We start from the raw sequence: 27,709 nt of genomic DNA on the forward strand, positions 1-27,709 counted from the left end.
GCTATCACCACAAGTTCTGAACTTCTTCATAATGCTGGTACAGATGCTGTAGAACACAGAGCAGCAGTGGGAAAATTTTTTAACAGCTCCTCTTGCTGGCTTTGGGGGTGGGGGTGGGGGGAGAGCGGGGAATGGAGACAGCAAGCGTCAAGAATGCAGAACAGTGACTGTGAGAGAACTGTATTTGGGACTGATGGTGTGGCAGGGGCCTTAGCAGCTTCCTGGCAGTAGTACCCACAGTATTTTAAATTTGTAATCGAGCATTATTGTGTTAACATAATGTTCTGAGTTTAATTTGCTAGTATTGCTGAGGCTTTCATTTCATGTTATAGAGAATCTCTGAAAAAGGTGAACAGTGAAGTGGCATTTTTGGGCCGATAAGGATCATTTAGCCTCACCCAAACTGCTTAATATCTTCGGTTTGATGAGTCAGTTTCTCCTCCTGTTTTTCTAGCTAGTGGAAGGGATGACGTGATTCAGGCTTGTGCTATCAGCACTGGTTTCCGAAACAGGCACTTACAAAGGTCTATCAAGCAGGTCCAGATTTAATGTAAGCAGTTGCTTCTGGCGTCAACTTCTGTTAGGCACTGGAGCATTGCTGTTGTTTGCCAGGGCTGCATTTGGGATTTTGCCACTGTGTCTTTAAACAGCGCAGTCCTGAAGCAGCAGCAGTAAATTCATTGGGGAAAAAGTCATCAAGAGTCCTGTATACCCTTATGTTCTGGTCAGTCCCCTCATTTGAAAGATGAGGGGACTAACCAGAGCATGAGGGCTTGGAGGCCCCATGCTAAATCTATACAATACATTTACTATTGCTGCTCCAGAATCTGGCATACAGTAGGTGAGACGGTGCCAGTAACATAGCCAAACCTACTTTTTTTGGGTGAGCCCTTCTGACTCCTCCCCATAGCTCTGAATCTGCTCTGTCCTTCACAATTTCTCCCCCCCCCCCCGAGAAGATATATAATGTATAATGTTTTTAAATGTCCCCCTCTCTCCTCAAATCCAACATCTCCCTCTCTGTTTCTTCCCACCTCCTCTGCCCTTGGTCCTAATATCTGCATCTTTCTCCTCCCCACCACTTGTGGACTGGCAACTTCCCATCTTTCTGAACCATCCCTCCCTGATGTACCTTTGAGCCATTATCGGTGGTGGCAACGATTCATATTCTCTTCTTGCATTGGCCCTGCAGGCTTCCCTCTGCTGTATCCTTTTAGTGAGAGAACAGGAAGTGACATCAGTGGGACTAGCATAGGCAGGAAAACTCAAAATAAACACTGTGGAGTGGTGATGTTCCTGAAATGGACTTTATTGAAAATGTAAAAGTTCCACAAATCAATGTAACCAATCCACATAGAAATAAAACAATCCACATAAAAGCCAGCTTCGGCGATCTCTCTGACGTCACTTCCGGGACCCGTGCATAGGGAGTGACGTCAGAGAGAGCGCTGGCAGTAAGTTGGTGTCTGCTGGTACTGAAATTAAAAAGGTACGGGGAAGTGGCGCACGTGGCGGGGAGGGGGGGCAGGACAGAGGTGCCACCGCTCTGGGCGCCATTCACCCTCGCTATGCCATTGGGTAGGAGAGCTGCTTTCCCTTCAGTTAGGCATTCTTCTCATTATGCTACGATTACTCAGGGTTAATGCCTACAAATGGAATTGTTTTGTTTATAACAGGACAGGAATGAACCTCACTCCCAAGTCAGGCAGATTTACTGAATGTACAGTATTGCCACTGCTCTTTTCAATACTTGCATTGTGCCAAGGGGAGATTCCTTCTGGAGCTTGTAAAGGGTAATTAATACAGGTATCATACTGAGGTGTGGTTGGATATTACTTTTAAGCAGCTCAATGCCATGAACGTTAACTGGTGGTACAGCATTTGTATGATTTCTGTTGCATTTTCCTGATCTTTGTATCCAATACAAATGGGATACTCACGTGGGATCTTTAAGGGAGTAAATTCAGGGGGGGGGGGGGGGGGATACTTGGAATGGGCAGACTTGGTGGGCTATAGCCCTTTTCTGCCATTTTTTTCTATGTTTCTAATACGAGGGGGTGCTGGAAAGTTCTCGGCCCAACCAAGATGCGAATGACATGGATATAGTTCAATCATTGATCTGAAACCCTGTCAAAAACAGAGAATTTCATTTCTGCAAATTGGCACTTAATGAAATAACATCACTCTTTTCAGCAGTAGTGGCACAAAAACAGTCAGAATTTAAAAAGTTGGTTGAGCTGAGAACTTTTCAGCACCCCCTCGTAGTGCGTGCTGAGCTTCTGTCTTCTGTACCCTACACTGAGGAATAGCCACTTGCTATTAAACTTTGTTCGCAAGGCTGCTCTTATGTTTCCCCCTTCATCCCTATGTCTGAATTTTTAGCTTGACGCTTTTTATCTGTTGCTAGGGAAATGGCCCAGGTGATTACTTCCTCTTTCTCTAACTCTTCCAGGGTCATGACCCCAGCGGTTTGTTACTGTGATGCTGTTGCATTTGCAGTCTCCAGCGTATGAATTGTGATAACTTATTGTGCTTTTCTGCATTCAGATCTTCTGAAATCAGCACTTTGTACCCTGCCAACATGTGGTCTTTCCTGAATTCTTTCAATTGTGGGCTCTTTTCCTGGTATTTCAGAGTGTTTTCTTACTGGAAGAGATTTGCTGTGTATGTGCCAGACCAGTTATTTTCTTGTTGAAAGTGGTGACATCAAAGATGTTTTTGATTACATCTGTGGCAATCACCTGTGGCCACATAGCACACTTACTACCGCATTTATTTATTCAATTTTCTATACCATTCTCCCCAGGGAGCTCAGAACGGTTTACATGAATTTATTCAGGTACTCAAGAATTTTTCCTTGACTGTCCCAGTGGGCTTACGGTCTATCTAATGTACCTGGGACAACTTTGGTGGATACCTCTGACTAGGGTTAGCATATGGCTCCAGAAAAAAAGAGGACGGATTGAGACATCTGGGTTCAGTGGAAGTAAAAACCAGATGTCTCAATCTGTACTCCTTACTTCCATTGCTTTCAATGGAGGTAAAACCTGGATGTTTCAATCTGTCCTCACTTTTCTGGAGCCATAAGGTAATCCTACCTCTGACAATATTAGACTAAGGTGACAATATAGACTAAGGTGAGGGTTTCTGTTTAACTCAGCAGTTTTGCTCTGCTCCTTTCTGCTTTCAGCTCACAAATGATAAGGGTTGTGTTGAGGGCACAGAAACAGACCAAAATGTTTGGTTTGTTTTCAGTTCATTTGACTTCTTTCCCTGGTTGTTGTTTTTTTTTTTTTGGGGGGGGGTTTCAAGTTGTTGTCACACATTCATTTTTTGGGAAAAAGTTTAACATTCCGTTGGATTCTATATGGTGACATAGAGAGGGTGGGAGGTGAATGGGGCGGTAGTTCCCCACCTCACCCTCTTCTCTACCCCTCTGCCACATGTGCTCCCCTTCACTTCCCCCGTACCTGTTTAGCTTCCCTGGCGCGAGCAGCATCTGTAACTTGCTGCCCACGCCAGCGTCTGCTCTCCTTCTGATATAAGAACATAACATAAGAACATAAGCAATGCCTCCACTGGGTCAGACCTGAGGTCCATTGTGCCCAGCAGTCCGCCCATGCGGTGGCCCAACAGGTCCAGGACCTGTGCAGTAGCCCTCTATCTATACCCCTCTATCCCTTTTTCCAGCAGGAAATTGTCCAATCCTTTCTTGAACCCCAGTACCGTGCTCTGCCCTTTTACGCCCTCTGGATGCGCATTCCAGGTGTCCACCACACGCTGGGTAAAGAAATATTTCCTAGCATTCGTTTTGAATCTGTCCCCTTTCAACTTTTCCGAATGCCCTCTTGTTCTTTTATGTTCTGAAAGTTTGAAGAATCTGTCCCTCTCTACTCTCTCTATGCCATTCATGATCTTGTAGGTTTCTATCATGTCTCCTCTGAGTCTCCGCTTTTCTAGGGAGAAGAGCCCCAGTCTCTCCAATCTTTCAGTGTATGAAAGGTTTTCCATGCTCTTAATCATTTGTGTCGCTCTCCTCTGGACCCTCTCAAGTATTGCCATATCCTTCTTAAGGTACGGTGACCAATACTGGACACAGTACTCCAGGTGCGGGCGCACCATTGCCCGATACAACGGCAGGATGACTTCTTTCGTTCTGGTTGTAACCCTTCTTAATAATACCCAACATTCTGTTTGCCTTCTTTGAGGCTGCTGTGCATTGTGCCGTTGACTTCATTGTTGTGTCCACCAGTACACCCAAATTTCTTTCAAGGTTACTTCCCTCTAATACTAATCCCCCCAAGTCGTGGACACGGAAGTAATGTCAGAGGGGAATGCTAAGGCCGACATGAGCAGCTAGGTATGGAGAAAAACTAGGTATGGTGGGTGGGTGGGAGGGGGGACTGAAGACACGTGTGGAAGGGGAAGAGGGGAAAAGAGTGGGGGTGGGGGGAGTGCGGAGAGGAGAAGATGTGTTGTCCCCCCTTACTATGCTACTGATTCTATATATGGCTCCCAAAGTTGTGCATCAAAATTTTGGCACACTTCTGAGATGCATTTGCAAATAAATTGAATATTGAGCAATGACCCACCAATAACTGGCAATTACTGACGTCAACTGGCACTCATCAAAATTTGCTTGTACATCTGGATAAGCGCTATTTTATTAGTGCATTTCTTTAAAGGGGCGTGGCAATAGGCATGTTGGAGGTATTCCGAAAAGTTACTTGCAGAATTAAAGAATACTGCCTTGCCACACCTAACTTGGGCGCTAGCATTTACCCCAGGTTTAAGAAAGTGTAAGTCGGCACCCAATAGTTAGACGTGGGATCCACGCTAAATGCTAATCTATAAAAGCTATGCTCCCTTTACAGAGTATGGCGTAGCACTGAATTTTTCGGGAGCCTTTGTTTCAGCGCCATTTTATAGAATTCACTATAGCTTGTTAACTTCCACTAATCATTGTAGCACACTTTATTAGTCAATGCACATTAATTCAATTTGCTTGCGCTAAAGTTTTTAAGATGTACTAATGAACAGAGTGTACATTAATGAGTGTCCATCCCCAGCTGTGACCTCATAGCTAGGGATAAGCACTCTGGGAGGAGTAGCCTAATATTTAGTGCAGTGAGCTGAGAACCTGAGGAACTGGGTTTAATTCACACTGCAGCTCCTTGTGACCTTAGAAACATAGAAACATAGAATATGACGGCAGAAAAGGGCTATAGCCCATCAAGTCTGCCCACTCTAATGACCCACCCCCCTGACTTTACTCCCTTAGAGATTCCACGTGAATGTCCCATTTTCTCTTAAAATCTGACATGCTGCTGGCCTCAATCACCTGCAGAGGTAGACTGTTCCAATGATCGACCACCCTTTCTGTGAAGAAGTATTTCCTGGAATCACCTCAAAATTTCCCTCCCCTGATTTTCAGCGGATGCCCTCTGGTGGTCGAAGGACCTATAGGACAGAAGATATCATCTTCCACCTTGATGCGGCCCGTGACATATTTGAACGTCTCAATTATGTCCCCCCTCTCTCTTCGTTCCTCTAGTGAGTACAGCTGCAATTTATTTAGCCTTTCTTCATATGTGAGATCCCTGAGCCCCGAGACCATCCTGGTGGCCATTCGCTGAACCGACTCAATTCGCCGCACATCTTTCCGGTAGTGTGGCCTCCAGAATTGAACACAATACTCCAAATGAGGTCTCACCATGGATCTGTACAGTGGCATTATCACTTCAGGTCTCCTGCTGACAAAACCCCTACGGATGCAACCCATCATTTGCCTTGCCTTGGAGGAAGCCTTTTCCACTTGATTGGCAGCCTTCATGTCATCACTAATGATCACCCCTAAATCACGTTCCGCCGTGGTCCTAGCCAAGGTCTCACCATTTAGTGTGTAAGTTCTGCATGGATTTCCCTTACCCAGGTGCATTACTTTACACTTTTTAGCATTAAAGCATTACTGCCAAGTCGATGACCACTGTTCCAGTAGTAGTAGGTCCTGCATCATACTGTCAGGCAAAATGCTTTTGCCTACTATGTTGCATAGTTTGGCATCGTCGGCAAACAAAGATACTTTTCCTCTAAGCTCTTGGGTCATATCACCTATGAATAAGTTGAATAGAATCGGGCCCAAGACCGAGCCCTGTGGTACTCCACTGGTCACGTCTGATGTTTTGGAGGGGGTACTGTTAACCACTACCTTTTGAAGTCTACCGTGTAGCCAGTCCCTAACCCATGCAGTTAGTGTGTCCCCTAATCCCAGCGATTTCAGCTTGTTCAATAACCTGCGGTATGGGACGCTATCAAAAGCTTTGCTGAAGTCCAAATATATCACGTCCAGAGACTCCCCAGCATCCAGTTGTCTAGTTACCCAGTCAAAGAAGCCAATCAGATTAGATTGGCAGGACCTGCCCTTGGTAAATCCGTATTGGTGGGGATCACGTAGGTTTTCTTCGTCCAGGATTGTGTCAAGTTTCTGCTTGATCAGTGTTTCCATAAGCTTGCTCACTATGGATGTGAGACTCACTGGTCTGTAATTTGCCGTCTCTGTCCTGCAGCCTTTTTTGTGAAGTGGAATAACGTTGGCTGTTTTCCAGTCCAAGGGAACTCTTCCGGTACGTAGGGAAAGATTGAAGAGTACGGCTAACGGTTCTGCCAGGACTTTGCTCAACTCTCTGAGGACCCTGGGGTGTATGTTGTCTGGTCCCATGGCTTTGTTTACTTGGAGTCTTGAAAGTTCGTAGTAGACGCTGCTGGGCGTAAACTCGAAATCTTGAAACGGGTCTTTCTGGTTGTCTCTTGTCCGTAACTGCGGACCGGCTCCCGGCGCTTCACAGGTGAAGACTGAGCAGAAGTATTCGTTTAGTAGTTCTGCCTTGGCAGAATCCGATTCTACATAGCTTCCGTCCGATTTCCTAAGGCGTTCTATCCCATCTTTGTTTCTTTTCCTGTCACTGATATACCTGAAGAAGGATTTATCCCCTTTCTTGTGCAAGACACTTAACCCTCCACTACTCCAGGTACAAAACACTAAGGACAGAGAAAGTACCATCATATACTATGTAAACTACTTTGATTGTACATAAGAAAGGCAGTATATCAAACCCATTACTCTCTATGGCAGTGTTCTTCAATGCAAGACCCGGAGGCCAATGGCAGCTCCTGAAAACCTCTGGGTGTAGGATAGGCACTAGGGATCTCTTAGAGCAGTGTATTGCAAACTGTGTACTGTGGCACAATAGTATGCCCTGACATATTCCAGGTGTGCCACAAGTCACCGGCAAGAAGGAAAGGCGCCGGTGCCGGCTGACTGCTTACAGGACACGCCTCTCGTGGCGAGAGGCATGTACTGTAGGCAGTCAGCAGGTGTCGATGTCTCTCCTCCTTGCCGGTGTCTCTCCTTCTCTCCCTCGCACCTCCCCTCCTGCAGGATCCCCCCCTGGCAAAGTGGCAGGTTCAGGGTCACGGCCAGAGGGTTTCCGTGCACTTCCGGATGCCTTTTGGTCGCGGCACCAGGTTTAGTGTGCCTCGGTGCTGAAGGATTTGCGGGACACTGTCTTTGAAAGTGGAAGAGATAATGGTTACTGTGGATGGGCAGACTGGATGAGCCATTTGGCCTTTATTTGCCATCATGTTTTTATGTTTCCAACTACCTACAATGGACTGTGTTTGGGACACTAGCCCACTGCATGGTATACAAAAGCACATTATAAATAGGGGGTAAATTCTCAAAACATTGCTGAAATTTAGGATGATACATGCAATGAATGCTCCAAATTTTGTATATGGTGTCTTAAGTTGTGCACGCAAATCGGTGTACACAGCCGATTTGAGCACACAACATAATTGATGAATTGGCCTAGTTGGTGTTGACAATTGGTAATACCTTGTAATTGATGCTAATTGGCACTAATTAAAAGTTACATGCGCAACTTGGAAAGCACAATTCTTTGAGCTTGCTAATCTTGAAATTACTACGCCAGTGTGTGTGTGTGTGTGTGCATGGCAGGATTAACCAACAGGCCAAGTAGGCACATGCCTAGGGCCTGAAATGGTCAGGGGGGCCCAATGAAGGAGGGCATCAACATTGTTTTTTCCAAACGGCGATGGGCCCCTAATGCGCCACCCCCCTCCCCCCCGATAGACGGAAAGTAAGACAAGCAAGCAACGCGGGTAAGAAAGGCAACGGGAACTGTAATGCTGGAAGTGGTGCTGCTTGCTCAAAACTTTCCTCTGATGCAGCTTCCTGTTTCCGCCTGGGTGCATGGTGGGGTAGGGCGGGGCAGGGGGGCCCAGTGTACTTGTGTGCCTAGGGGCCCTTGACGAATTAATCCTGCCCTGTGTGTGTGTGTATGCGGAGAGTAGGAGAGGCACCAGCGAGGCGAGGCATTGGCTCCAGATGACTGCCTACAGGATGTGCCTCTTGTGGCACACCCAGAATCCTGCCACGGCACACAGTTTGCGATACACTGTGCTAGCTCAATTACTGGTGTAAATGCTCGCCCCTTTTGTTCGGCCCACTCGTGCAATTCTAGTTACTCTCTGTGTTTTTCTTCTCAAGCTCTTTTGGTCTCTGATGAAGGGGCTCCAGCCCTGAAACTGAGCTTGGTTGGATCCTTGTTGCTGTTTTTCGATAGCATATAAGAGTAGACTTTATTTTTGATTCGGAAGTTTACCTCCTTCGTTGGACTGAACGATTTCAGCTAAGTGCATTATCAGTGTTTTTGAAAATTGTACGCCATTAATTTTGCCCGTTCTGGCTAAAAAACGGGGGCTGCTCCTTGCACATGGGCTACGAAGTAGTAATTTAATATTTGTATTTAAGTTTTAGTACATGTTATTTCACAAATTGTTTTGATTTCACAGTATATGCACACAAACGTGAGGTACCCGATGATGGTGTGTGGCTGATCTACTGTGATCTAGCCTCTGGTCGTACCTAAAGCAATAGGGCGTTTCCTTGTGAGTCGCTCTTTCGAGCTTATAACCTCACACGGAGGGCACCCCCTAAATATCTAAAAATTAAAAAAATTGAAAACTTCAAAGAATAGATCTTTGTGCAGGGTCTGGCCCTTGTTAACCCACCTACAATTTAAAGTGATCTTTCAAGTACCATTGGATTTGATATTGGGGCTTTCTTGTGACTTGCATACCTGGGTAGTTAGGCATACAACCTGCACGCCTAAGTGCCTGACTTACCACTGACCCGCCCATGCTCCTCCCAGGTGCACGCCCCCTTAAAGATGCACATTCTGGAACTTGAGAGTACAGCTTAGAGAATAGCGACTGAAGGCAATTACACTCATAACTGCTGACTGGTGGGAGAGGGGAGATATGATTGACACATGGCATAATTTCACATGAGGTGATTCTCTTTCAATTGAAAGGAAACTCCGGAATGAGGAGGGCATAATATGAAGGTGAAAGGGGATAGATTAAGAAGTAACCTCGGAAAATGCTTTTCATGGAAAGGGTGGTCAATAGATGGAACAGCCTCCCAGTTGAGGTGGTGGAGACGAAAAGTGAATCCAAATGCAAGAAAGCTTGGGTCAAGGGAGATGAAGGCATAGTAGATAGCATGGATAGGCAGACTAGATAGGCCATATGGTCTTTATTTGCCTATATTTTTCTCTGTTTCTATTGGCATACAATTCCAAATCTGTATGCTAGTTAGAAATGTGATTGCACAAGTTTATAGAATTGGAGGTATAAGGGCATATGTCTGAGACTGACTTCCAGGGCTCCTTCTTTTTCTTTGCCATTATCCTGATTTTCTCTAATTTTTGTTTGTTTGGTTTTCTAATTGTCATTTAATACACTTTCCATGTTTCAAACCCATTTTCAGTCCTTAACATGTGACCTATTTCTGTTGCTGATAGACAATCATTCACATGAGTAATTTTCATTTCAGAATGTGAACTGTGGTGCCAGCTATGACTTGGGTTAAACTCTAGGTTTACAAATCAATTTGAGTCCAGCTTGATAGAATCTGTTAATCTGGGAAGCTGCTTAGATAAAGAGTTGCCAAGGTCAACACATGGCCTTAAGTTTTGGTATATTTCTTCAGTAACCAAATGCTTAGATGTGATCTTTCCCAGATGTATTATTAAATTCAGGAAACTCATAGAGGTTTTGGTGAATTTTGATAATGTTTCTGGTATAATAGGTTTTCAGATTTAATCCCATAATAAGCTTATTCTCCTTAAGACTAACAGGTCTTCTTTTGTACCATCTTCTTGAGAAATTCATTGGCTTTGCTAAATATCATGGATCAAATATGCAAAAGATTTATACTCTTAACTTTGAGTGTTATGCTCCTAACTTGGACTCTGTGAAAATTTATAAGGCTTGGATGCCTATTCAGTTGTATTGGTAAGTGAGGCTTAGTGGTAGAGCTGCTGTCTCTGCACCTAGAGGTTGTGGGATTAAATCCTTGTGACCTGAAGAGGACGTGAATCGCTACACAGACCCTGGACAAGTCACTTAATTCTCCATTTCCCCAGGTACAAAAAAAGTATGTGTATATATGTAAACTTCTTTGAGTGTTGCTGTGTAACTACAAAAAGGTGGTATACAAGTTCTAATCCCTTTCCCCATTTGCTGGCCGCTGCCAGCATTATTCCTGGATATTTAATGATGGGCCATGTCTGGGCTTCAGCGTGGAGGGTCACTGTTCCCTGTACTCTTCAAAACTCTGCCTATGAAACACTCCTCTGTAGGAATCATTCCCTCTGTGAGAAATTCCTTAACCCCTATTTATTTATTTATGAGTCCTGTTCATTTGTTTTGATTAAATTGTGAGCTCTATTGAGCAGGGATTGTCTCTTACATGTTTAACGTACAGCTCTGCGTATGTCTGGCAGTGTTACAGAAATGGTAAGTAGCAGTAGTTTATTCCCTGCCCATCTGGAGGACCAATCAGCCCTGAGAAATGAGAGGTACGCAGCCACGCACTGAGAGGCATTTTTTTTTCCAAATGCACAGAACAGGAGGAGGGATAGTGGTTAGGAAAAGGAGGGAAGATGAGAGTAGCTGAAGGAAACGAAAGAATGGGTTAAGCACTATGAGACACTTTCAGACTTGAGATCTAATGCAATTTGCATCATCCTAGAGATGGACCTATATTGCACTTTGAACTTTAGGGTCAAAAGTTTTGAGAGTTTAAATGACTTTCAGGGACCCCTGATGAAGACAGTTTTGTTGAAACATGGACCGTGTTAGGTCCATAGTCCCCAAAAACTTGGGTCCTAGGTATCTCTTCATGTGGATTATTGGACTGTACTTTCAATAAAGCCTGTATCTTGAACATCACCTTTTCCGGTGTGTTCTCGTGAAACTTGTGCGTAAAATATAGTATTTCATAATTTGTGCATGGAATTGTGTGTCTTGCCCATGTTCTGCCTAGACTTCACACATGTGCACAGTCACCTTGAAACTACGTGTCATAGCATTTAGGCAACATGTTTCATTGGATAATGACAGTCCAATTGACGTTTCTAATAAGATTTTTAACCAACTGATATCATTAATAAGATCATCAAGTGGTAGATTATAGTGTTCTGGAATTTTCTTTGTCTGTTGATGTCATCATTACCCGTCATCGCTGGATAGCTGCCATCTTTTTTTTTTTTTAAAAGCTTTTTATGAATAGTAACTACGGATAGCGTTAAGTAAACATTTTTTAAAAATTCCTTCAAAATGCCTTTGCTTAAAGTTTGTAAAGATGCACTGGTATGGACTGCAGTTCAACATTAAAGTATTTCAACATTATTTCAAGAAATATCTTGAAATGTTTTCAGAAACAGTCTTCTTTTCCACCACCTCCACCACCAGGAGACCTTTACATGAATTTACCACCCTTCCCCTGAAGAAGTATTACCTCAGTTTACTCCTGATTGTATCCCCTTTCATCTTCATCTTATGCCCTGTCATTCCAGAGCTTCCTTTCAATTGAAAAAGACTTGTCTCCTGTGCATTTATGCCACTTAGATATTTAAATGTCTCTATCATATCTCCTCCCATCTGTCTTTCTTCCAAAGTATGTGTTCTTCATGCCTACATGTTGGTGCTATCATTATAGAATTTCCCCCTTGTTGCCCACATAGGTTTAGCAAACTGGGACAGATATTTTTGAAAAAGCCTTCTACTCATATAAATGAAGAAGCCATGAGTTGACAAAAAAACCCCAAAAAACCCCAAAAACAAAAAAACAAAAAAATCAAATATTCTCTTTTTAATGGATGCATTCAATATAAGTCAGACACAAACAAATGTTAAAACCTTTTATTGTATAGAATTGTAGCCTTTACAGCTCATGCAAAAGTGCCAAATATATCAGTAAGCAAATATATTCCATAATAAATGAATTAGGTCAGCAAATTGTTTTATGTATAAGCCAGTGTGAATGGATATCTTGCAGAATATGTAGTTAACATGATACATCAGTGAGGCTAATTTAAAGTAAACTTCCTTACGTGAGAATATTTAAATTCTTGTTTACACTTGACAAAATGTGCTGTAATACTGCAAAATAGCTCACAGAAGTAGACTTTCAATTATGTACACAGTAAAACAGGAACTATCTCCATGCCAGTGTCTGTAAATGTGAAAATAGCAGTCACAATATGGTCGGAAGTTTTTAAATCTTCATAAACTGGGCCCTTTGGCTAAATAAACAGATTAATTTGTCAATACACATATTTATGTGATATCCAGCATAGAGATTGTGCTTGACTAGCAAATCAAGGCATATCCAGAATGTTAGCATTCAGAGTAAGGCTTAGGTTGGCCCAGGGAGCTGTAAGTACATTGTAAGGGTAATCTGCCAACAAGTTGCCTATTTTTAAAAAACTGTGTAGATATATAGCCCAGTACTCTTCAAAACACTGTCAATATTTCATATAATCCAAAACGAAAGGCGGCATTTGACTTTCTTATAAAAACTTATCCTCTATATAAATTTTGATTAATTTAAAGACTTCAGATCATGCCAACCACCAGCCAACTCATTCTTAGGCTTATTTCTCTTATTGGCTCATGTTTCATCATCAGACTTAAATTATAATTTTAAAGTGCTCTGTGCAATTCATATGTGTAATTCATTGTGAAAAACAATCCCAAAACTGTATAAATTTATAAGTTTAAAACTTTGTACTTACTTAATAGCTTCTAGCTTTTAGCCGTAGTTTAATCAGCGAATTCTTTGAACAGCGGGTAGGACCTATGAATTGTACAGAGCACTTTAAAAGTATAATTTAAGTCTGATGATGAGACATGAGCCAATAAGAGAAATAAGCCTAAGAATAAGTTGGCTGGTGGTTGGCATGATCTGAAGACTTTAAATTAATAAAAATTTATATAGAGGATAAGTTTTTATAAGAAAGTCAAATGCTGTCTTTTGTTTTGGCCTATTTTATAAAGACACATTAGGCACAAATCCAGCAGAAAGAGCGTCTAGATCAGGGGTGTCCAACCTTTTGGCTTCCCTGGGCCACATTGGCTGAAAAAACTGTTTTTGGGGCTGCACAAACGCGCAAACAATGCAGCAAGACAGAGGAGGGAGCCGGCAAGACGGTAAACACCCGGGAGCAGCAGAGGAAAGCATTGTATCGCCCTCGGCCAGGGCCACACAAAATACTTCACGGGGCCGCATGCGGCCCACGAGCCACAGGTTGGACACCCCTGGTTTAGATCATGGGCACTGACATATACACCTGCTTGCAAGCAGGCCTAAATACTAGTGCCTGAAATATGGATATATTTAATAAAATATATGCATAAGTTTGACTTCACTCATGCTCCACCCAAACCCTTGCCTTGAACATACCTTCGCAACAAGCACATGCCTACTCGCCATACACCTACGTTTAGATATAACCTAATTTTATAAGAGGCGTTTCATGAAGAAAACCGTTTTTCAAAAATGACTTCTTGGAAGATGAAGGGTTAAGTGAGCTCTCCAGCTCAATAAACTTCCCAGTGCTTTTTACAGTATAAGAGTATTAGCTTATGAAATTTAGTACGTTAGAGCTTGAAAGCAGAGTTACACTTGTGGAAGCAAATTTAATAACAGGGTGCTTAGGTTTAGCAGGCAGGGGTGCAGCCAGCCCTCTCATTTTGGAGGTGCCTGGGGGTGAACAAGGGGGAGGCAACACATTGGTCCCTCCTCCTCTCTCCTCCATGCGCTATTCATACCATTGCTGGTGGCGATGCAGAGGTCCCACCACCCAAATAAATACAGCACCACCACTCTCTTCTTTGTAGTGCTTCCTGCTGAGGTTGGCGGCCTACCTTCAACCGCAGCGTGAGGAGGAGGGGAATGGTGGCACTGTATTATTTAGCTGGTGGTATTTTGGCATCAAAGCCAGCAAAGCTAATTGGGGTGCTGTAGTTCTGGAGGGGGCCTGAGCCCAAAGTGGAGAGGGTCCAGGACCCCAAGACCCCCCCTGTGTCTATGCCACTGTTAGCAGGCAAGAAGACACCTATTTTGGTTCTGTTTCATAAAGTCATTTAGGTGTCTCTATGTCTGTTTAAAATATCAGCACAAATACAGCAGCAATAGCACCTAGATTGAAGGGGTGGACATTACACCTCATCTCAAGCGTGTTGAGAGTACGCAAGTGCAAGTATCGATTAGAGTATTTAATAGTAAATGTGCATATTTTGCAACTCCATCTAACCAGACCACCCCCTCAGCATATAGTTAATGTGCATTCATTCTTGCTAACGCATGCATTTTTTATACCTGATCTAATTTTATAAGTCATGTTACATGTGTACTTATTGCCATGTACATACTAAATTGACTATATAAAATTACCCCAGTGTTCCTAACTGTGCTCAGCTCGTGAGAACTAACAGTTTTTGGAATATCAGATTCATTTCCAGCATCTTAGAGCAGTGGTTCCTATACCTGTCCTGGGGAACTCCCAGCCAGTCAGGTGTCAGGATATCCACAATGAATATTCATGAGAGAGATTTGCATGCACCATTTTCAAAACACACCAAAAGTTCAAAAAGTATGTGAACCTAATGGGCCCTAATGATTTAAACAGCCTGTATGGACTTGTAGTCTCATTTTTCTTAGAGAAAATTGTACGAACATCAGAATTACATATCAATGCTGGCAGTGTAGTAAAACCAGGACAGTTTCAAACTTTCACAAAAATCTAGAACTAGTTGAAAAGTTAACCTAATCTTAACCATACTTTGTACACTCACTAAGCCTATTTCTAGTCAGCTGTATTGAGTTTCATCTAGTCAGCTTTGAAAATGATCTCTCATAGCTCTGATAGTGTGACTATGAATGGCACCTTTATCTCTTAAATTTGTGGTGCAAAAAAAACAAAAAACCAACACACTGAGAGCTCTGAAGAACCAGCTGCTGGAGCCACATCTGGTCCACTACAACTGGATTAACCCATAGTCAAGTTTCAATGCTCTATTTGCAAAGGTTAAAGTGTTACTGCGTGTTACTGTCTAAAGGCTGGATGCTCAAACTCAGCTAAAAAGTGGAATGCAATGTAAGCCTATGATTTTCTTTATAAAATAAAATAATCCTTTGATTAGTTTGGACTTACCAACATAAGAATCATGAACATAAAAGCATGTTCAAAGAGTATGTTGTCCAATGCCTATTGACAGGCATTTGCGCTTGATATCGTAGAGAGAGAGAGCTCATATCTATTGTAGCTCAGTAAACAGCTTAGCACACCTTGATTCCACCACAAGGGTCAAACCAAGTATTACATCCCTGTCATAGTTTTTATACTTTTGATAAGAATACAGAAGATGCTTCACAGCCTGGTTCACTAAGGCTTATCTTCTGTTCTGCAGTTATGCAACAAGACCTCGTTAAAATCCACTATCACTCTTACAACGTTTCATCATTTCGATGATATTTGGAAATTAGACCATATATTTTGGTGAAGTCACTTGACCTGAGTCCAACAAGCATTTTTTAAATTCCTGATCTCTAGAATTCACTATAGTTGCATTGAATGCTGACAAAGGACTACAGGAATACACGAAAAGGAATGGAACAACAAAGCAGTGGATAACAGTAATGTTTTATGGTCATTCCACCACCTGCCCAGAAAAGCTTCCACAGATTAGAGCCTCTGAACTGGCCTCTCAAATGTACAGGCCATGCCGTATTTACATCTGCTGATTCACAGATCAAATCCATCACTAAACAACTGCAGAGAGCTGACAAAGCAGTGGGGGTGGGGGGGTGGAAGAGCATTCTTCCAAACTTGCCAAGTTGTCATGTTCATTCACATATGCAGCTTTAATACTCTTTATCCATATTAAAGTGGTCAGCAGTAGGGTATGGTAAGCATTTTTCCAATGTTTAGATATGCCATTGTCAGCTTACTCTACTGAAAACAAATGGGGGTGGGAATTAAAAAAAAGAAAATGCTGTTTCACATTTGCTGGTGAAATGGCAGCATTTAAAGTGGACAAGGTAATCTTGTAATTAATGGCAGGGATGAAAACTGAACAAATGGTTTTTATTTAGCTATTTTTGTTCAGTGCCTGTGTTCTATGAGTTTATTGCTGTAGAACAACAGTAAGCCTAAAACCAGAACACATACTAGAAAATGAAACCAGACCACCGATGTTTCTTGAAGCGTCTCTTATATCTCCTTGCGTATGGTGGCTCGGATATTGCTAAACATTAGGCTAATGGCTTCATACAGTGGATCACAGAAGGTGTGGATGAAGATTGAGTAGACCCGGCTGATACACTGGATCTCGATCAAGTAGCTCCGTATGCATGGCACCACAACCCAGATGTGTAGGAACGACAAAATGGCAAAGTAAATGCCCCAGATAAGTGCCATAGGTATGCCAACGATTGTGGAGAGCAAGCGGTAAAACCAGTATTTTGTCACTGTGAAGGTGGTGAAGCTGGCCTTCCAAATTCCATCGAAACTGTGTGTCCCATCTGGCTCCGCAATTACATCTTCAAAATCAATCTGCAAGAAAAAATGATACATAGAATTTAGTTAAATGCCTCAAATGTACTGCAACTTTATCATGAGTGCTTAACGAAGGGAATCAGAGAAAGTTACCCCACAGGTATCGTGAATTTATTAAGTATTCTGATCAGGAATTAGAGCTGGATTCAGTAAATGTTGGCCAACTTTGGGTGCCAGAAAAAATGAGTGCTCATCATAAAATAGAATTGGCTGCTGAATTCAGTACTCAAATTTGGGTGCAAACCACTCACACCAGCTGAAATCTGGTGTAAATCATGGTGTACCAGTTGGGCGTGCATCTGTGGTGTTCTATGAACCTGCACCCAATTTTCCAGAATGCCTATGATAATGAATGTCACTCCACGAGCAGTGGAGTTTTTTCAGACCCATGAATCCTAACTAAGGTCTTTTTTTCCACATCTTTCTATTTGGTTTTCTTCCCTTTTATGCTTCGTTTGTTCTTGAAGGATTATATGAAACATTTTTTGAGTAGTGCTGACTATTGGGTAGAGGACAGAAGTTCAATATTTTTCAATACCTATACTGAGTGTGAAATTTGATGTATGATTATTTATTACCACAAAGGCTCAAACGAAAACCCCCCCAAAATGCTGAAGTCTAACTATACAAAATCAGCAAAAAATATAGGGAGAGGAGGACGCCTCTTCTCATATATTTAAAAAAGAGGGAATGAAGGAGAAATATGTATGCTACTGAATGTATGAGACTTCAGTATCAGGGAACTGAAATGCGCTTTTAACTCTCAATCAGTGTCTCCCGGGCTGACAACTCTCATAAAGACTACTTAAGCTTACATATATACACATACTCACTCAGGCTTAAGTAGTCTTTATGAGAGTACCCAAATTTGAGTACAGAATTCAGCAACCAATTCTATTTTATGTTCGTCGATGCATTTATGTAATATGTATAGACTGAATGTTAAATAAATCTGGCATTGCACTGTCCCTATGGGTTAATATAGTGATGTCGCAAGATGAAGTAAGAATTCTCCAGCTTGTTGAAGATTGATATGTTAGTGTTAATTTTATTTGATGTACATTTTATTTGTCTTTATAATATGTATGTTATTTTGTACACCGCTTTGATTTTAAGCGGTTTATACATTTTTTAAATAAATAAGACAAAGATCTAACGACATACACTCGGAAAGGAAATATGACAGAGACATTTAAATATTTCTAAGGTCTAGATGAAGTTACGACTGTCTTATTTTGGTCACGCTGTCAGAAGATAGAGATCAATGGAGATGGACATCATGTTTGGGAAGATCGAGGGAACCAGGTGAAGAGGGCGAACTGCAATCAGATGGCTGGACACAATGAAAACAACTATGGGGATGATGCTGGAGGACTTACCACAAAACTAATTTCTTTTTAGATCTGTAATTCATCAAGTCTCTAGGACTCGAACATGAGCTGAAGGCATCTAACACTAAGGTATAAAGCACAGGAGGTAGGCCTCTTTTAACAGAAAGGGGACTCTGGAACAAGAAGTCTTAGGATGAGGGTGAGAAAATATTTCTTTACAGAAAAGGATGTGGATGCACAGAACAGCCTTCCAATGGAGGTAATGGAGACAAGAACACTATGAATTCAAGAAAGTACTGGACAAGCAGAGATGATCTTTGAGAGAGACTGTAGAGCAGTACTTACTAATCTTTTTCTGGGCACAACCTCAAACATGGAGTGCATGATGACCCCATAGATTTGGAAACCTTTTTGTAGAGACTGGGTCTTTTTCTACCATCATATTCTGTTTATATGAAAGGTCTTCTATGATGTGTTATGCTTTCAAATGCCAAAGAGAAGCACAGACTGCAAAACATCCATGTGAAGAACTGAAATATAATCTAAGCCTCATATCAAACAAAAATTATTCAAAAATAACTGAATCAGACATAAAAGTCACAACACAGGAAAGATGATTTTTAAAATAAACTATATTGAAAGATGTATTATATACATGAATGGGGAAAAAATGTGGATGGGCACTGCATAGAGTGAATCACCTTCGGCATACTCTCTTTAAAACACGTGCATGTTCAAGGAGTTCTTTCATTTTTATTTATAAGCGTCATAACATTTCAAGAAGAAGATTAGCAGAAGTATGCTGGGACATAGTTCAGTCAAATCTGTTCTCTCATTGACATAAAGCATGGGACATGACTCTTGCAGTCACTGAGCTCAGACAAGTATTCCTGTTGTCTAGGGAAATAATATGAATAGGTTCATATGACAGAGGAACATCTCAGCCACTCGGATTTCAGGCCAGGAACAGGATGTTACCTTGCTGTCTCCTTGGAATGTAATTACAGCAATGGCTTTTGTGCTAAATCTTTAAAGGCATAATGGTAATACAGTACTGAGGCTGGGAATACAAAGGAGAAAGGGAAAGTAAATGGGACTTGTATACCACCTTTTTGTGGTTACACATTCAAAGTGGAATAATGGAGAATTAAGGGGTCCTTTTACTAAGACGCGCTAACCAATTTAGCATATGCTAATCAATTTAGCATGTGCTAACTGCTATATTCTATGGGCGCCTTAGCATTTAGTGCGCACTAAATCGGTTAGTACCTGATTGTAAACCGCTTAGATAATCTTGATAGGTGGTATATAAATACCTAATAAAAATAAATAAATGCTCCATAACCAAGAGCAAGGCAGGGCTTTGAAACAATATAAACCCCATTACACCAAAATGGCTCAAATGTGTAGCTCCCCCTAGTCCTACTGAGAATGCAAATACATTATCTGAAGCAGCTCTCCAACAAATATAATTTGAAATGGGGATGGGAGGAATGTCAGCCCTGTGGGTTAATTTGGAATCCAGGAAAGAGGAAGGGCTGTCAGCCCGGCAGTTAATTTGAAATTGAGGAAGGTGGAAAGAGGATCAAGAGACTCTCAGTGTCAGTCTCACAGTTGATTTTGAATTTAGGAACACTAAGGACTCCTTTCACAAAGGTGCGTTAGAGCCTTAACGCATGGAATAGTGCACGCTAAAATGCCATGCTTGCTAGCCACTACTGCCTCCTCTTGAGCAGGCGGTAGTTTTTCAGGTAGCGCGTGTTAATCCGGTGCGTGCGCTGTATTAATGATTCCTTCCTCACAGCTAAGGTTAGGCCTCTATGATGTCACAAAGCCTGAACCATCTTTTGTGCAATGCTAAAAGAAATCATCTTTGTCATCTCTGCTGCCTGCCAGATGCATTCTGGATTTGTTTACAAGAACTCTGTGTTTCTTCAGTCAAGGACATCTGCCCGGCTCAGCTCCTGAGAAAGTTGGAGGAGGGATGAGCTGCCATGATCGGTATGTGTCTCTCTTATCTACTGAGGCTCCTCTCTCTGAAGGCTGGTACACGAATATACAGAAAGGTACTAATTGGTGAAAGGCTACTAATTGGTGTTGCTGGATTGGTCAGAGGGAGGTCATCTGATGAGAACTAAGGAGAAGGTGCCTAATTAATTAGGAGTCTATGCTGAGGTGTAAGGGAGCTTGAATCTTAGCATAGGTTTCTCTGCATACCTTCTATAATAATAGAATCTGATAAGTTACCTCTTGTGATTAGCTCTACCAGAGAGTGAAGAAAACAGAATCTGGGTTCCCTCACATAAGGAAACTGTGGCAGACCTAATTTACAGCTTTTCCAGTGACTAATGGACTGTTCCTGATCAGAGGAATTTTCACATCTGTAAGCTGAAGGAAATGGACGAATTACATCTCCCTGTTCTGATGAGGCATAATCATAAAGTGGTGAGAATAAGGAATTATCTATCTTCTCAGTTGGGTCAGATAAAATTCTATTGTTTGGGATAAGGATAGTTAGGTCCCGTGGTGATAAGCTATTTTTAGATTGCTGCTATTCAGGAATTATTATTATTATAAGGAATTACCTAGTGTGTAAGAATTATCGTATTTTCACACATATAACGTGCGCGTTATATACGATTTTACAAACCGAGTACAACCATGCGCGTTATATGTGTGAGCGCGTTATACAATTTTTTTTTCTCATTGCGATCCGGCATCCCCCCTGCGAACCGGCATCCTCCCCCCACTCACGTCACCTCCCCTCCCCCGCGATCCTACATCCCCCCCCGCACCGCAAAGACATCGCTTACCTGATTGGGCACCGGCACCAGCACCAATGCACAGGACGTGCCAGTGCCCGAAGATCCTCCCTTGCCTGGGCTGGGCTGGGCTGGGCGGTGCAAGGGAGATCCTCCCTCTTCCCTGTGCTGGGCTGGTCTGGGCTTTGAGCATTTGCGCATGCTCAAAGCCTTCTGGTCTCGCTCTCTCCGAGATTCTCAGAATCTCAGAGAGAGCGAGACCAGAAGGCTTTGAGCATGCGCAAATGCTCAAAGCCCAGCCCAGCCCAGCACAGGGAAGAGGGAGGATCTCCCTCGCACCGCCCAGCCCAGCCCAGGCGAGGGAGGATCTTCGGGCACTGGCACGTCCTGTGCATTGGTGCTGGTGCCGGTGCCCAATCAGGTAAGCGATGTCTTTGTGGTGCTGGGGGGGATGTAGGATTGCGGGGGAGGGGGGTAACGCGAGCAGGGGGGGATGCCGGTTCGCAAGCCAGAAGAGGGAGTAAGCGGGGGTTGCAGGAGGAGGTTATAGCAGCATGCGTGGTATACGCATGTGCGTGCCATATAGATTTTTTTTACAGCAATGCTTTGTTCCCGCGCGCTATATGCGTATGCGTGTTATACACGTATGCGCGTTATATGCGTGAAAATACGGGTAGTTATATTTACTCATTTACTTAGGGATTATTGTGTAATCATTATGTAATTAGATATACATATGTATTCAGAGACATTGTGAACAAATAATTAGTTATTATTTACTGCTGGCTTGTGAATTATATTTTTCTATTTCTATTATAAAATATTTCATATAGCTCTGATCTCTGTCTTAGTATAAACTGGCAATTACCGAATCTGTGGGGGTATTTATGGTGTCCCAGATACGAGATGTGTGCATGACTTATTTATGTAACATTAATTTGTTATACCCATAAATCTACCTACAGCGCTAATCCAGTGCGTGCGCTAAAAACGCTAGCGCACCTTTGTAAAAGTTTCAAGTTTCAAGTTTATTTAGTTTTTGATGAATCGCCTATTACAGATTCTAGGCGATGTACATATTACAATTTAAATAGAAGAAACTTACAAAAATAATTCAAATTACAATTTACAAAATTAAAAACACAATCACATGAGGTTAAGGAATGAGGGTAAAAGTTACAATAGTTGGGTAAGTTAAAAAAAAAGGAAAGAACAATGGGAAGGGTATAATAAGACCAGAGCACCATGTAAGAAAAAAAAAAAAAAAAAAAATTTTCAAAATAATTAGGAAAAATCGTAGGCATCTTTAAATAAATAGGTCTTTAAATGTGATTTGAATTTAACAATGTCTGGTTCAGATCGAATATACTGTGGTAAAGTATTCCACCATTGAGGGCCCATTACTGTAAAGATATCCAGTCTTCTGGTCCCAATAATTTTTAATGAGGGTACGGAAAGTAAATTTTGTTCTGATGATCGCAGTGAGCGTTTTGGCTTATAAGGAATTAATAGTTTAGATATGAATTGGGGTTCATTAGATGCTAATGTTTTAAAGATAAGAAACATTATTTTAAACATGATCCTATGCCCTATAGGTAACCAGTGTGCGTCCTTCAAGAGAGGGGAAACATGGTCAAACTTTTTTGCATTATAAATTAATTTCACTGCTGTATTCTGGATGATTTGTAGTCTCCTTTTCTCCTTATTGGTAATATTTAAAAATAATGCGTTACAATAGTCGATTTTTGATATTATGAAGGAATGTATTAATATTTTCAATGATGATGTGGTAAGGAATTTAGAAATTGACCTAATTTGTCGAAGTTTATAGAAACAGTTTTTAACTACAAGGGAAATATGATCATGGTATGATAGATTCGCGTCGATCAGTATACCAAGGATTTTAACAGAGGGGTCCAAATTAATTTGAATGCTATTAAGATAAAAAGGTTTAATGAGTGTTATTTCTTTCTTCCAAGTAAACAGAATGGATTTTGTTTTGTTTATATTTAATGCAAGTTTATTAGTATCTAACCAGTTTTGAATTTGTTCTAATTTTTGATTTATTGCTGAAATTTCTGAGTTATTTTCGGGATCCAAGGGATGTATAAGTTGTATATCGTCTGCATAGGAAAATGGTATAAAGCCTAAGGCCTGACAAATTTCTAATAACGGAGATAGAAAGATGTTGAATAATAAAGGAGACAAGATAGAACCCTGTGGTATACCAAAAGATGTAGTGAATGAATTCGAATTTACATTATTAAATCTGACTGTAGAAGTTCGGTTTGAAAGATAAGATTTGAACCATTGTAGTACTTGTTCATTTATTCCTTTTTCCTCAAGTCTGAATAAAAGTAAATCGTGATCTATGGTGTCGAAGGCAGCCGAAATGTCAAGGGAGAAAAGAATGACAGATCTGTGGTGATCTAGAAAGTATTGAATATTGGAAGTCAGTCCTATTAATGAGTATTCAGTGTTATGAAATTTTCTAAAACCAGTTTGATTCGGATGTAGTGCGTTTGTTTTCTCTATGAAGTCGGATAGTTGATTAAATATCAACTTTTCTGTTAATTTTGCGATGAATGGTATGTTAGTGATTGGGCGAAAATTTGATACTTCATTTATACTAATTTTGTGATCTTTGACGATAGGAGTAATGGATGCCTTTTTCCAGTGGGATGGGACAGTAGATGTAAGCAGACTATTCTGAATAAGTGATAGTATAAATGGACCAAAATGAGAAAAATATTTTTTTAGGTAGAATGGAGGTATTATGTCGAATTGGGAACTTTTTAAATTCATTTGCGGAAATAAGGATTGAATTTCTTGAAGAGACGGAATTTTGAAATTAGAACATTTTGATGTTGGAATTAATGCAGTAGAAGAATCTAGGTTATTTAAGGTAGAAGGTGTGGATTGAGTGAATGAGTTTCTAATTTTATTTATTTTTTGAACAAATGCATCTGCTAGATCTTGAGCTGTTAGAGTAGAATTTTGCATAGAGTTATTTATATTATTTTTTGGATCCATAGATTTTAAGATTTTATATAGTATCGACGTGTTTTTTGCTTTTTCAATTTTTTTAGAATAATATAATTTTTTGACTAAGTTTATTTTTGTTTTGTAAAATGAAACCTTATCTCTATATAATTGAAGATTCTCTGTTGTTTTATTCTTTCTCCATTTTCTTTCGAGGGAACGCACTTGTTGTTTAATTAATTTTAATTCTGAGTTGTACCAGGGATTATTGGTACGGCGCAAGGAGAGAGGTTTGATTGTTGATGGGGAAAATTTATCAAGAAGGTTTAACAAAGTTGTATTCCATGCCGACATCTGAGTTTCAATGGTACCAGATTGTGTTGTTAAAATTTCTGGATCGAGGAAAGACGTTATATCTATATTTTCTAACTTATCAAAATCTCTAGTGGCTATAGTTTTAGTTTTAGTTGGTGAGAAGCGGTTAGTATTATTTGCAAAGTTAAAAATAAATGTTATAAAATGATGATCTGACCAAGGAACAGGTACGACTGAAAGATCTGTAAGATTAGATTGTTGAGCTTGTGGTAATAGTAACATATCTAGTGTGTGATTGGCTGTATGCGTAGGAATTGATATTTGTGGATGCATCTGAAGGGGCATTAAAATGTTAAGTAGGTCCTTTGTGTTAGGGTTGTCTAAATCATCAAAGGAGCCCTAAGACTTGGCTGGCCAAGCTAGATATCTAGCAGATAAGGTGGGCACCAACATTTAGATTCCAAAAATGCGAATAAATGATTAGAATACCAGTATATACACATCAAGTCGTGGTAAAGCATTTTGGCGCTAGCAGGAGAGATAAATGCTCCAACACTCATTGGAATTGAATGAGCATCAGAGAATTTACGTCACCGGTCAGTGCTAAAACGTTCTACTGTGGCTTGATAAAAGGGGGCCTTTGGGCATAAGGATTTACACCGTGACCTGATGTAAATCTTGGCATGTAATTTAGGCATGGATCCCTGCATGTATCTTTAGTGAAAACCCTTAACCTGCCTATGCCCTCCCCTATTACATTTGTGCGCTATTAAATTTGTGCGCAGATCATTATGAAATAGCACCAAATAAGATGCACATCCAAATTGTTGCTAATTAACACCAATAATTGATTGTTAGCACCAAATAAATGGCGCTAATTGGCTCTCTAGCCAATTTAATTGCATTGGTATCTCACAAGAGCGCGCAATTTTGTGTGTGGAAATTTGGTACCATTTATAGATTCCAGGTGGTGGTAACTAAATGCAATGTCATGCAGTGGGAAGGTACACATGGCAAAGTCTGGCTGGGGCTCATACCATGTTTCTCTGAAAATAAGATAGTGTCATATTAATTTTAGGCCCCAAAAAGGCACTAGGTCTTATTTTCGGGGCATGCACATGAACATCTCTCCCTTCCTCTCCTTCACCCCAATTCTTCCTCTTTCCTTTCTCTCCCCCACATGTAACAGGACCCTTGCCCAGCTTCCCTTCCCTCCCTCCCATCCCTTGTGCAGCAGAACCCTTGAGTGAGCACCGCCCCCAGCACCCACACCTGCCACGCAGCCGAATCCCCATCCTTCCCACCCACCCATCGGAACCCTGCCGCGAGCCCTACTTACCTCCCTAAGCAGCCTCGGGCTGGCAGGACTCTAACAGGCTGCTTCAGCCTTGTCCGCCCATGAATTCACTCTGCCATGTTACTGATGTCATTAGTAACGCAGAAGTGGGAGGGAGGGAAGGATGGGGATTCGGCTGCGCAGCGGGTGCTCAGGGAGTGTGTGTGTGCGGTGCTTGGGGAGGGGGGTGGTGCTCGCTCACTCAAAGGTTCTGTTGCACAAGGGATGGGAGGGAGGGAGGGAGGGAAGGGAAACTGCCAGCGAATCCCGAGACTAGGGCTTATTTTAGGGGTAGGGCTTGTATTAAGACCTACCCCCCAAATCCTGCTAGGGCTTATTTTTGGGGTAAGTCTTATTTATGGGGAAACACGGTAGTTATATATTATAGAATAAATGATAATTTATACAAATTTTATAGCAATCTAGGTTTGAGCTAGTAGAAGTACTCATGCTAAAGCACATGTGAGTGTATATCCCAGTTACACTAGCATTTCATACAGAAAAGTAGGCACTTACTTTTCATTCTAGACTAGGTGGCAAATAGGCATCCTCTAGTCTACTAAATGTAGGCGCCCAGTGGTAAGGGGTGGGCAGACTGCCCCAAACGCTGGCACCTCTATTCTTCTCCATCCCACCCTTCCCTGTCCCTCCTTGTGCATACACCTTCTCATCCCCCTCCGTGCCTCTAACTCTTTGCCGGCATGAGCAGCAGGTTGGAGATGCTCGTACTATGGCGGAAGGAAAGGGTCATTCACTCGGCAGAGGGAGCGGGAAATGGGCATGGGTGGAGAAGAAGGCAGGGGGCATCACTGCCACGGGGGCATCCTACCCTTGCTATGCCATTGTAGGCACCCCATTTATAGAATTATCCTCCATGGTCTGAAAATCATTGCTAGGCCCCACTATTCCTTTTAAGTTAAGTGGGAGTCCTCCACCTATAGTCCTGTTAGTGGAGGGCACTGTTTCGCTATCACATTTTCAATAGTGAGACAGGCAAGCTCTGCAGGACACCATTGAACCTGTCTATCCATAGTGATGGAAGACACAATATTGAAACACTCCCACCCCCAATGGCAGCAATACAATTGGAGGACTCCTGCTTTTTAAGGGCATCCTAGTATTACCACTCATATAGGTAACTAAATAGTCTACACTGCTGAGAACAAGCCTAAGATCAAACAGATGAAAAAGAGCTCTTGGTAACGACAAAGTCTGTCCTGATTTGACTGGTTAATTTTAACCTCCTCCAAATCATGTTTCTGCATGCATCAGAAAAAGCAGCCACATCCATCACCCAGTACCTCCAAGATCGTTTTATTACCGTAAGTGATGAGGGGAGGAGATTACAAAGGGGAAGGAAACAAAAACTCAGGGTCCCAGGTGAAACAATTAAAGCTGAATGATGGAATGTGAGAGAGAAGGAGACAACAAACCAGAAATTTGATTTTTTTTCCATGACTCATAGTTTAGTCAATGCCTCCTTCTTCTTTCTCATAATTCAGCTGTAAAATTCACTATGTATTCCTGGCATACAATTATACATCTGTTTATAATACAATCCAGAAAATACAATATTTGAGGTTTTGAAAGCTGTGAAAAACACAGTTTTGCAGAGAATGAGATGCAATAGTCTCCCAATGTAAAACCTTATATTAATTTTGGGTCCAAAAAAGGCACTAGGTCTTATTTTCGGGTAGGTCTTATTTTTTTTTCATGTACGATGATCCTCTCTCCCTTCCTCTCCTCCACTCCATTTATTCCTATTCTCTTTCTCTCCCCCCACATATGCAGCATCTTTCCTCCCCTCTCACCCATCCCCTTTTGCAGTATCTTTCTATCCCTCCCATTCCTTGTGCAGCAGAACCCTTGAAGCTTCTATCCCTCCCTCCCATCCCTTGTGCAGCAGAACCCTTGAAACTTCTATCCCTTCCTTCCTCCCATCCCCCTGTGCAGCATCTTTCTATAAGAACATAAGAATTGCCATCTCCGGAT

The 27,709-nt window shown here is 41.7% G+C and overlaps 1 protein-coding gene across 1 annotated transcript in view; it reads right to left on the reverse strand.

Annotated features, from left to right (window-relative positions):
- Positions 1–12,276: 12,276 nt before the first annotated feature.
- Positions 12,277–27,709, reverse strand: part of CAV1 (caveolin 1) — a 58,003-nt gene continuing 42,570 nt past the window's right edge. Inside the window, exon 3 of the mRNA XM_033958449.1 lies at positions 12,277–16,988. Within this exon, the coding sequence (XP_033814340.1) occupies positions 16,647–16,988 (342 nt within the window). The 3' untranslated portion in view covers positions 12,277–16,646. The remainder of the gene's footprint in view (positions 16,989–27,709) is intronic.

This window comes from Geotrypetes seraphini, chromosome 9 (assembly GCF_902459505.1).
Source record: "Geotrypetes seraphini chromosome 9, aGeoSer1.1, whole genome shotgun sequence".
Classification (NCBI taxonomy): Eukaryota; Metazoa; Chordata; class Amphibia; order Gymnophiona; family Dermophiidae; genus Geotrypetes; species Geotrypetes seraphini.